Here is a 12,773-nt window from a genome sequence, read left to right as displayed (position 1 = left end):
AAATAAATTATTCACTCAATTAGGCCTATATTTGTTCACAAACAATGATTAATTCCTCAATGAAACACCACTAATTATTATAGCCTATCTTTTATAATTATACCAACTATAGACTATTATTGACTTTGAATTTACTGTAGTAATTAATACAGAGACAATAATTTGGACAAAAAGCACTATGACTTGTTTAGGACTTGAAGCTTAAAGTCGAGGACTTGCAACTCGACTTGGACTTGCCCATCTTGACTTAGGACTTGACTTGAGACTTGTCTGTCTTGACTCGGGACGTGACTCGAGACTTGAATGCAAAGACTCGAGACTTACTTGTGACTTGCAAATCAATGACTTGGCCTCACCTCTGCTTTTCGGGGGCAAAAAAATTAGAAGTTTGGGGGTCTGTATCTCCGGTCCCTGGAGGTGTAGGGACTTGGGGCAGGTGTAGTCGGGTAGGAGCATTGGAGCTCTACGAGTGACCCGAGATCGGCGTCTCTAGGCCCCGGTGTTGGCGTTCTATAGTGGTTCAAATTAGAACCAACTTTTAAGCATTCAAAATCTACGTAGATGATGTTTTTGATGAACGCTTTTCGGGGACAAAAAGTTTAAAGTTTGGGGGTCCGTATCTTCAGTCCCCGGAGGTGTAGGTACTCGGGCAGGTGTTGTCAGATAGGAGCTGTGGAGGTCTGCGATTCACCTGAGTTTGGCATCTCTAGGCCCCGCGTTGGTGTTCTATAGTGGTTCAAAGTTGGACCACCTTTTAAGTGTTCAAAATCTTTGTCGATGATGTTGTTGTTAAAAGCTTTTCGGGAACAAAAAGTTTGAAGTTTGGGGGTCCATATCTCCAGTACCGGAGGTGTAGGAACTCGGGGCAGGTGTCGTCGGATAGGAGCCGTGGAGGTCTACAAGAGACCCAAGGTTGGCGTCTCTAGGCCCTATTGTTGGCATTTTATAGCGATTTAAATTTGGACAACATTTTAAGCATTCAAAATCCATGTTGATTATGTTGTTGATGAACACTTTTCTGGGATAAAAAGTTTGAAGTTTGGGGGTCCGTATCTCCAGTTTCCGGAGGAGTAGGGACTTGGGGCAGGTGTCTTTGGATAGAAGACTTGGAGGTCTTGAGTTTGGAGTCTCTAAACTTCGGAGTTGGCGTTCTATAGCGGTTCAAATTTGGACTACCTTTTAAGCATTCAAAATCTACGTCAATGATGTTGTTGATGAATGCTTTTCGGGGACAAAAAGTTTGAAGTTTTGGGGTCCGTATCTCCAGTCCCCGGAGGTGTAGGAACTCGGGGCAGGTGTCATCGGATAGGAGCCGTAGAGATCTACGATTGACCTGAGTTTGGAGTCTCTAAGCCTTGGAGTTGGCGTTCTATAGCAGTTCAAATTGGGACCACCTTTTAAGCGTTCAAAATCTACATCGATGATGTTGTTGATGAACGCTTTTCGGGGACAAAAAGGTTTGAAGTTTGGGGGTCTGTATCTCTCGGGGTCCGTATCTCCGGTCTCCAGAGGTGTAGGGACTCAGGAAAGGTGTTGTTGGGTAGGTCTATCCCAGAGGTCTAATTTTTACCCTGAGCTTGGTGCAGTTTGGGCTTGATTCAAAATTTGTAGTTTTGGACTTTGGGGGGCTCTATCTTTGGCCCCCGGGGGAGTAGGGACTCAGGATGGGTCGAAGAGGGTCGAAGAGGGCTCAGGGATTTGGTCCCTGAAACTAGGGGGTCTGTATGTCGGGCCCCTGGGGGAGCAGTGACTTGGGGCGGGTGCCGTCGGGTAGGACTGCCAGAGGCCTAACACTGATCCAAATTTAGTGGAGATTGTCCGCGTTTTGGCCGAGTTAAAGCCGGTCTAATTTGAAGTTTGGGGGTCCGTATCTCCGGTCGCCGGAGGTGTAGGAACTCGGGGCTGGTGTCGTCGGTTAACCCTATAAAATCTACTTATATAGGCATTTAAATGATCCACATCATCAAACTTGCTGAAAAACCTGGTGTGCACAAACAAAAGAGCGTCAACTGGCCCACCGGTGGCACTTAAGGGGTTAAATTCATTTTACCCCTTTTTTCTGTGGGTTACAGAAGTGTTTGTTTTTGACAATTCCAGATTTTTGTTCTAGATGAAAAAGGATACAACCTGAAAGCATGAATATTTATGAAACACACACACACCTCTGCTCTGCCAGAAGACAGTGGGTGTAGAGTGACTGTTATTAAGAACAGGAAATGTTTCATAATTCTGGAATGGTGTAACACCTGATGTACCTTTTTGGTTTTGAATATCATCAATCCATATGAATCTGTACTTATAAACTTATATGTACTTATACATCAGTCTTGTGTGTAAAGTACGGTGACTTACTTTGCTCTGTTTTCTGTTCAGGTAGAACTGGTGTTGGCTGATGGCCATGACCCAGATGGTTTTGATCAATGAGTGACTGGCATACCAAGTGTGGATCACCAGCCCTGTCTGGCCAAACGTGCGTTTAGTCACTGTTCGCCTGCATGCAGACACACACACACAGCATGGTCACAGGAACACATTCACAGAGGAAACTGAAAAAAACACTCACATTCACACTCTGTAGAAAATAGCGACTAATACATTGCATAATAAGACATATTTTCAGAGTTACTAATCTGTTAAATCAATTAATCATGATTAATCACGTCTAAAATATTATATGTGACCCTGGACCAAAAAACAGTCATAAGGGTCTTTTTTTTTTAAATATTTGAAATTAATACATCATCTAAAAGCTCAATAAATAGTGTTCCATTGATGTATGGATTGTTAGGATAGGACAATATTTGGCTGAGATACATGTATTTAAAAATGTTCTTTATGGAACATGATCTTTACTTAATATCCCTTATGATTTTTGGCAAAGAAAAATCGATAATTTTGACCCATACAATGCATTTTTGGATATTGCTACAAATATTGTGGTCCAGGGTCACATATATTAAACAATTTTAAATTCATTGTTCATTTATATTAACATATTTAAGATTTAGGATTTGAGAGCAATAGATTTAAACTGCCATTCCAAAGGTTTGGGGTCAGTACGATTTTCTTTTTAATAAATTAATACTTTTATTCAGCAGGGTTACAATAAATTAACAAGGATACATAAAAAACAAAAAGTAAATTCATTGTTTCAGAAATAAATGTTGTTCTTTGGAACTTTCCATTCATCAAAGAATAGAAAAACACTGAAAAAAAATGATGGTTTCCACAATAATATGAAGCAGCACAACCGCTTTAAACGCAGAATATTATAATGATTTCTTAAGGATCATGTGACACTAAAGACTGGAGATTTAGAGTATTCAGCTCTAAATCACAAAAAGAAACTACATTTTAAATATATTTAAATATAAGAGTTATTTTAAATTAAATTAGAATAATATTTCACAATATTATTGTTTTTTGCTTAAACAAATGCAGCCTTAGTGAGCAGAAGACACTTCTTTCAACATTAAAAATTCTTCCCGACCACAAACTATTGAACAGTACTTTATATAAGGTGGAAACCAACTCTAAAACTCACACACACAGAGATATCCAAGATTTCTCCTCACCTGTGAGGGTCATTCACCTCCACAGCAAACTTCTTCTCTCTGAAGTACAAGTTCTCCAACTGCTTCCACTGGAAGAGCTAATGCGAAAAAAAAAGAACAACATGTGAGAGATAGTTTCACTTGTTCAAACAGATGGGCTGATCTCTAGAGCTCACATTATGTTCAGATGCTTCACTGACTACACCTCACTGCAAAATGACTCACTACATGTCAACCTGGCAACCGCTGCTGTACTGCATGTAACCACAACAATTATATTCACTTATGATTTTAGCAAATTGTCTGTACAGCATATAAGAATGACATAATGGTTAACTACAATGAATTTTCATTTTTGAGTGAAATATTAAAACTGTTATTAAAAATGCATTCATATTTAAATTGATTCAGTCATATTGAATATGCATATTGCTGTCATTCAAAAGTTTGGGATTGGAAAGATTTATATAATTATGAAAACATTTTTAAATTAGGTCTCTTATGTTCACCAAGGCTGCATTTATGTAATCAAAAATACAGTAAAAGTGTAAAATTCTGAAATATTTTTGCAATTTAAAATAACTGTTTTCGAAGTCAATTTATTTTAAAATATAATTTATTTTTGTAAGTCAAAGCTGAATTCACATGATGCTCAAATATCATTCTAATATGCTGATTTGCTGCTCAAGAAACATTATTATTAATGTCAATGTTGAAAACAGTTGCGCTGCTTTATATTTATATTTATAATAGGAATCTTTAGTCACTTTTGATCAATTTAATGCATCCTTACCGAATAAGAAGTTCTAATTTCTTTAATACTTCTTCTTAATAATTTTTTTACCCCAAACCTTTGAAAGATACTTTAATTTAGACATTGAACAATAAGCCTATTTTTTATGGTTATTCTACACTGCAAAAAAGATTTGTCAAACTTAATATTTTTGTCTTGTTTCTAGTCAAAATATCAAAAAATTCTTAAACTGGGATGCGTTTACTAGATAAATATCTTGCGTCATTTTGCTTATTTAGTAAATTAATCTCAATTTAAGAATTTTTTTTGATATTTTTACTAGAAACAATACAAAAAATATTAAGTAAGACAAGCCTTTTATTGCAGTGTACAATTAAACATTATGGCCCGGTTTCACAACAGGGCTTAGACTAAGCCAGGATTAGCAGATAGTTCAATTAGGATATTTAAGTAATTTTTATAAACATGCTTAGAAAAAAACATTACTGGTGTGCATCTTGAGACAAAACATAGACACCGATATATTTTAAGATCAGTCAGTGCAAGTTTCTTTCAGTTCAAACAGCTCAGACTTACATTTTAGTCTAGGACTAGGCTTAAACCTTGTCTGTGAAACCGGGCCATTAGGTTTAAAGCTGCTAAAGAAAAAAAATGTCTAAACATGATAAAATACAGTATAAACACTTACACTATCACAACATTTCAGCAGAGGCGTCTGCAAGTTACCGACAAGAACAAACTCTCTCAAGACTTCATGTGTGAAATCGAATTATCCAGCTTTTAGAGCCTCTTACCGGTGGTTCGGAAGGTTAAACGATGTTAATCAAATCCTGAGCTTCTTCATTATGTTATCGTCTACTCTGCTGAAGTCGTCTTTACTCGCGGTTCCTGACTTGTCTCATCAGGTTTCCTACAGGAGCTCAGGCACGCAGTCTTGGCCCAGCCTTGCTGCTCATGACATCAGTCAGATACCAGAGCATCAGGCTCTCCTCCCTGCTTTGAAACTCAACTAAACCCAGGGTGGATCGCTCTCACTCAGGCTAGGTCACTGCTCCACCTGTTCTAGCCCAGATGAAAAATCCTAAAGCAGTTGTTCGGTTCATAATCCCATGTGTTTGTGATGTATTGTTTAAAACTGTGTAATATTATAGCCACAATCTCTCTACGATGATTTTCGGGCACTAGAAGTTTCGCTATGTCAAATGGAGTTTACGGTTTTCAGCCTTTACAATCCCACTAAGGACAGGATGCATGCACAATACACAAACTTCATCTCCAGAGCTGCTCTGAGAGCCACTTCATGAGCATTTTAATGTTTTATTGGAGTAAAACCACTGACAGATACACAGAGAAACTCAAAGGTCTTTACCATAGGGTTGCCAGGTCTGCGAAACAAAACTAGCCTAAAGTAGCTCAAAAACGTTTTTTGTTTTTTTTCAAAAACTGTCCCCTACATCAAAATAATGCTTTAACCTGTGGACTAAAAAAATAATGTGACAGTGTAGACCTTATGTAGCTCTGTCCCTTTTCAGCATGTGCTTGTTGTCTTGTGTCTTCCTGTTTTTGAATTTCCAAAGTGTGAAGGTACGAATTTGTTTCAAACTCTTTCCTGTCTACTGACATTCACTTCAAACTTTAGTTAACAAATGACTGCAGGCTTAAAAAAAAACTAGCCCAATTCTGTGTTAAATCTGCAGACTTGGCAACACTGCTTCACAGCATTCCAGTCAAAGTAAAAGTTTAGTTTAACTTGAAGAAATTGTGACAAAAATACATTACTATACAGAATGCACTTCTCAATGTAACACTAACACTAATATTACACTGAAAAAAAAATGCTTTTCTTACTTAGATTTCCTGTTTTGTTTCCAGTCAAAATGTCTAGAAAATCCTTCTTGATTTAAGAACTTTTAGATAAATCAGAATTAAGTGCATTTTTGTTTGAAACAATTAAAATAATCTGCCAATGGGGTAAGAAAAATAATCTTGTTTTCTGTTTGAAATAAGATTTTTTTGCTTACCCCACTGGCAGATTATTTAGCTTGTTCTAAGCAAAAACTCACTTAATTTTGACTTGTTTTTTTTCTGAAAACAAGACAATAACTTTTACTCGTCTAGAACTGAACTGAACTGCAGAAATGGAGTTTACTGTTTTCAGCCTCTGCAGTCCCACTATTGTAAAAACATGAACCATGACCACACAAACTTCATCTCCAGAGCTGCTCTGAGTGCCACTTCATGAGTATTTTACTGTTTTATTCGAGAAAAACTACCATCAGAAACACACAGAAACTCAAAGGTCTTTACCATAGGGTTGCCAGGTCTGCGATACAAAACCAGCCCAAAGTAGCTCAAAACCATTTTTGTTTTTTTTCATAACTGTCCCCTACATCAAAATAATGCTTTAACCTGTGGATAAAAAAATAATAATAATGCAACAATGTAGACCTTATGTGGCTCTACCCCTTTTCAGCATGTGCTTGTTGTCTTGTGTCTTTCTGTTTTTGAATTCCAAAATGTGAAGGTAAGGCTGTACGAATTTGTTTTAAAATCTTCCCTGTCTACTAACATCCACTTCCATCTTTTGTTAAAAAAATGGCAGCAGATTTGTTTCTCTGATGCAAAAGGTCTGTAAAACTAGCCCAATTCCGTGTTAAATCTGCAGACTTGGCAACACTGCTTCACAGCATCCAGTCAAAATAAGTTTGGTTTAATTTGATGAAATTGTGACAAAAATGCATTACTATATAGAATGCACTTCTCAATGTAATACTAACACTAATATTGCACTGCAAAAAATACTTTTCTTACTTAGATTTTTTTGTCTTGTTTCCAGCCAAAATATCTAGAAGGATTTTCTACAGGAGTAAAACTTCAGAAAAAACAAGTCAAAATTAAATACGGTTTTGCTTGAAACAATTAAAATAATCTGCCAATGGGGTAAGAAAAGTAATCTTGTTTTCTATTTGAAGTAAGATTTTTTTCTTACCCCATTGGCAGATTATTTAGCTTGTTCTAAGCAAAAAACTCACTTAATTTTGACTTTTTTCCTGTTTTTGAATTTCCAAAGTGTGAAGATAATGTTGTACAAATTTGTTTTAAAATCTTCCCTGTCTATGAACATCCACTTCGAACTTTTGTTAACAAATGGCTGCAGACTTGTTTCTCTGATGCACAAGGTCTGTAAAACTAGCCCAATTCTGTGTTAAATCTGCAGACTTGGCAACACTGCTTCACAGCATCCAGTCAAAGTAAAAGTTTGGTTTAACTTGAATAAATTGTGACAAAAATATATTACTATACAGAATGAACTAATATTACACTGTAAAAATGCTTGTTTCCAGCCAAAATATCTAAAAATTCTTAAATCAAGAAGGATTTTCTAGACGAGTAAAAATTAAAAAAAAAAACCAAGTCAAAATTAAGTGCGTTTTTGTTTGAAACAATTAAAAGAATCTGCCAATGGGGTAAGAAAAATAATCTTGTTTTCTGTTAAAAAATAATCTTTTCAAATTGGTAACACTGCTTTTCAGCATCCAGTCAAAGTAAAAGTTTGGTTTAACTTGAAGAAATTGTGACAAAAATACATTACTATACAGAATGTGCTTCTCAGAGTAATACTAACACTAATATTACACTGCAAAAAATATGTTTTTACATAGATTTTTTTGTCTTGTTTCCAGCCAAAATATAAAAAAATTCTTAAATGATGAAGGATTTTCTAGACACGTAAAAATTGTCTTGTTTTCAGAAAAAAAAAGTCAAAATTAAGTGCGTTTTTGGTTGAAACAATTAAATAATCTTACACTTACATTTACATCTTGTTTTCTGTTTCTGAAATAAGATTTTTTTTGCTTACCCCATTGGCAGATTATTTTGCTTGTTCTAAGCAAAAACTCACTTAATTTTGACTATTTTTTTCTGAAAACAAGACAATTTTTACTTGTTTAGAAAATCCTTCTTGATTTAAGACTTTTTAGATATTTTGGCTGGAAACAAGAAACAATTTTTTTGCAGTGTAATTAGTGTTAACCTCTGTTGTACAGCTCTTTGTTTGCCAAAAAGAAAGTTTATTTAAAGTTTATTTTCACTTGCTGAAAATATTAATTACATTGGTAATGTTTTATGACTTTGTTTGATTAACAGAAAAATATACAAAACAGATCTCTGAAAATACATTTATACATTTGAAAAATATTTCACAGGGCCCTATTTTTGGCCCTATTATGTACAAATTGAATACATTCTTACATTGTTTTTAATGAATTAAATTGATTTAACATGCTTTTTGATTATTAAAATTAAATAAAACCAGAAAATGTAAAAAATAAAAACATAAAACACACTTGGTAAAAATAAAGTTGGAGAAAAACTGGGTCCTAAACATTTAATTTTTGTTAATTTTTAATAAATTGTCGGTAATTTATTAAATGTTTTTTTATTAATAAAATGTAATTTAATCATTAAAACTAAGTCCAGGGGAAAGACATGGAATCCAGAGGAAAGGAAAAAATGTAATATTGTATGTATCCAATTAATATTGTATATTTAATATATCAAATATTCACATTGCACGCAGGTACACTATAAAATGATTTTAACAGTGGAAGGCTGTAAAATGCTACAGTAAAAACCTATTAATTGGTTAACAGTAAGTTTCCCTACTTCATACCTTAAAAAACTGACTTGGACATTTCATCTAATTTTACAGTAAAACGCAGTTGTTGTTGTTGTTGTTTTTGTTTTTTGTTTTTTTTTAATAAGTGAAAAAGAACGTACAATTTACAGTGAAAAACTGTTACATTTGATGTTTTTTTTTTTCATTGAAATAATTATGTTTCTTTGTTTTTGTTTTTTCGTCAGTTACACTGCCGCTCAAAAGTGTGGGATCAGTAAGACTTGTAATGTTTTTTAAAGAAGTCTCTTATGCTCATCAAGGCTGCATTTATTTGATCAAGAATGCAGAAAAAAAACAGTAATATTGCAAAATGTTATTACAATATAAAATAATGTTGTTGTTTTTTTAATATACTTTAAAATACATAAAAACAAACCCTTGGTGAATAAAAGTATTAACTTCTTTCAAAAAAAAGAAAGAATAAAAATTTAGTGACCCCAAACTTTTGAACAGTAGTGTATTTTATTAGAAAACCTTTCTATTTTAAATAAACGCTGCTCTTTTTAACCTTTTATTGATCATAGAATCCTGAAAAAAATATCAGTTTCCAAAAAAAAAATTAAATAATAGATTATTTAATATATTGATTTAATATTTTAATATATTGATAAATATTAAATAATAGGTTAGTATATTAGCATTATGTTAGTTAATGAAATACAATTTTTTAAATGTGAATTTAAATTAAATCCGTAAAACCTAAAATGTTGCTAGTATGTTTTTTTACAGTAAAAGCTGATATTTTTACAGTGCACAACAGTTGTTTTTCTTTCCTGTGTGTTACATCAGCACACTGTTTTACGTAATGTAGACTATACGTGTTGAATGTTACATTTCATGTCTATATCATCATAGCCTCAAGTGCAAATAAACTATGAGAGCAAGTGCTGACATGCTGTAAGTCTCATCTGGGGAAATGTAAGCCTCATTTCACAGGATACACTGAGCTGCGTACAATGACTCATGATTCTGTTTATATAACAGATATGTACTCCAATGCACATAGACAGGAAAACAGAACGTACCTTTCGAGGTTTTACTTTATCTTGTTGATCATACTGTCCTATGCCTTTATAGCTGATGCCCAGCCACCATGGAATACCTTGTTTATCCTGCCAGACAAGAAAGACCTTTCTATTAGTTACACATCAACATCCTGAGTGACTGGAAGCATCTTTACTTACTAAATATTTATTTTATTTTAGTGACGTAGGTACACATAGCAATAGCAGTAAAGTATGCATAATTACAACAACAAACCCTAAACCAAACCCTAAACCTAATTCCATATAAATGCGTTAATTAATATTACTCAGTAGTTATTTATGTAATTACCTTGAAATGTCACCTTATGAGAAAATGTAACCCGAGATATTTCAAAATTGAAGCCAAATGGATTTAGTCAAAGCTAAAAAATTATGTAAGATCCCCGAACAGAAATTAAGTGCTTGGGGCAAGATGCCACTAAAAGTAACAAAAATGACTGAAATCCCATAATCCTTAAAATGACACAAAAAAGGCACAAAAACTCCCACGTAATGAATTTACTTTAACAAACAATAAATTAATTTATTAATTCTTTCTTTTTTATTATTATTTTAAGCATTTTTGGCATCTCTGAAGCAGGGTTATTACATATTAGTTAACTAAAAATAAAACCATAAAAAGAAAAACGTTTTTATTATTTAAAATAAAACATGTTAGATATTGAAACATTAGATATAGAAATGTTAGATGTTAGATATAGAAACATTATAAATATAAATGTTACATAGATGTTACATTTAGAATTGTTAGATAAATATGTCAGTTATAGAAATGTTAGATGTAGAAATGTTAGATGTAGAAATGTTAGATGTAGAAATGTTAGATGTAGAAATGTTAGATATATATATATATATATATATATATATATATGTTAGAAATGCTAGATAGATATGTTAGATATAGAAATGTTAGAAAGGTTAGATATATATGTTAGAAATAAAAATGTTAGGTATAGAAATGTTAGATATAGAAATATTAGAAATGTTAGATATAGAAATTTAAGATATAGATATGTTAGATTTACAAATGTTAGATGTAGAAATGTTAGATAAAGAAATGTTAGATAGATTTTAGATATAGAAATATTAGAAATGTTAGATAAAGAAATGTTAGATTTCAGAGATTTAGATATAGAAATATTAGAAATGTTAGATAGGAATGCTAGATATAGATATTTTACATACTGAAATTAATATACATTAAATTATTATTATTAAAAAGTTCAGTGGTGACACATAAGGGGGTACAGCAATCGATCTATGGATAGCTTTTACCTTTACTTCATAATAATGCACTCCATATGTGGGCAGTGACTCCACCAGTGTCAAATACCTGAAACAGACGTAATCATCACTTACATGTTTGCTTAGGATTGATGTTTAACAGCACCTTAAGTATGTATCAGCACACATCAGGCCTGAGGTGTGTGCTTGAATGATTTAAGCAGCCAATCATAAATCAGTTGTTCCCCAATGGGCCGTCCCCTTGAGGCCAATCATTGTTTTTCCAATACTCACTGCACAATGGCCTGTCCTCTGGAGAGTCCTTTCAACAGCTTGTAGTGCTCAATCACACGCTCCTCGCTGCAAAAGAGAAAGATGATGAAACCCGCTCCACAGAGGACATATTTCCCAAGCCTCCCTCAAACCTCAGCGCATCAGCATAAAGACAGCAGAGCACAGATCATCAGCCATAAAGCTCTCATAAAGGGTTATAAATGCAGCTTCAGCATCACTGACTCATCGGCTCTCAATGTAAATCTCACGGCTGTTTTTGCCGCTGCCTTAAATGACACATCAGTGCTGGCAGTAATTAAACAGCTTTAGACTGTGAGAACAACATATCAGAGACACATTTTTTTTTTAAAAGGTATAATATACATATAGGTACTATAATTCATAATATATTTAAAACTCATAAAAACAAGACACTTTTTCATGAGAAGCAAAATAAGTAATGTAAGACATTAGGACTCATATTCAGAAAGTATACAGATTACGGTACACAATTTTAATGCTTAGGTTTACCAAGGCTGCATTTATTTTACAGAAAAAATTCTGAAATATTATTACAATTTAAAATACCTGTTTTCTATTTAAATATATTGTTAAATTTAATTTATTTTTCTGATTTAAAGCTGAATTTTTAGCATCAATTCTCCAATCTTCAGTGTCACATGATCCTTCAGAAATCATAATACGCTGATTTGCTGATCAAGAAACATATATATTATCAATAATAATGAAAACAGGCTTAATTTTTCAAAACATTTCTTTACTGTCATCTTTAATCAATTTGATGCATCCTTGCTGAATAAAATGTATATAATAATTATAACAATTCACTTTATAATAAAAAAATATATATTTTTTACTAAATTTAAATTTTAAATTATTGGGATTCAACGTAAAAATGACTAAATCTGAATCTTATTATGTTACACAGGCGTTTTCTATTCAAATAGTTGTATAAAAACATGTTTTACCAGTATGCTAGAGATGGATGCTCCTTCAGGACTTTAGTGGGCAATGCTGGAAGCTTCTTCAGATCTGCTATGGTGTTTTCATCACTAAAAACAACACAAATACACTTCAACATGCGGCGAGTTTTAACGACTGACGTTTTTACAGTAGCATAACGATTCAAGTTACATAACCACATTATCACATGACGTACTGTAACATACACTGATTCATAATTGGACAAGTAATAGGGTGCAGGCATCTAACAATGTTCATTA

General features: G+C 33.4%; 1 protein-coding gene across 1 annotated transcript in view; it reads right to left on the bottom strand.

Moving 5' to 3' along the window:
* frmd4bb (FERM domain containing 4Bb) overlaps positions 1-12,773 on the bottom strand; it is a 41,342-nt gene that overhangs the window by 12,663 nt on the left and 15,906 nt on the right. The window contains exons 8-13 of the mRNA XM_073823476.1: positions 12,519-12,602; positions 11,551-11,616; positions 11,308-11,365; positions 10,012-10,098; positions 3,576-3,652; positions 2,353-2,491 (exon numbers count right to left, since the gene is read on the bottom strand). Coding sequence (XP_073679577.1) covers positions 2,353-2,491; positions 3,576-3,652; positions 10,012-10,098; positions 11,308-11,365; positions 11,551-11,616; positions 12,519-12,602 — 511 coding nt within the window. The remainder of the gene's footprint in view (positions 1-2,352; positions 2,492-3,575; positions 3,653-10,011; positions 10,099-11,307; positions 11,366-11,550; positions 11,617-12,518; positions 12,603-12,773) is intronic.

The sequence above is a fragment of the Garra rufa genome, chromosome 18 (assembly GCF_049309525.1).
Source record: "Garra rufa chromosome 18, GarRuf1.0, whole genome shotgun sequence".
NCBI classification, from domain to species: Eukaryota; Metazoa; Chordata; class Actinopteri; order Cypriniformes; family Cyprinidae; genus Garra; species Garra rufa.
Note: the sequence above shows the minus strand (reverse complement) of the source record. Positions and strands in the feature narration are given on the sequence as shown.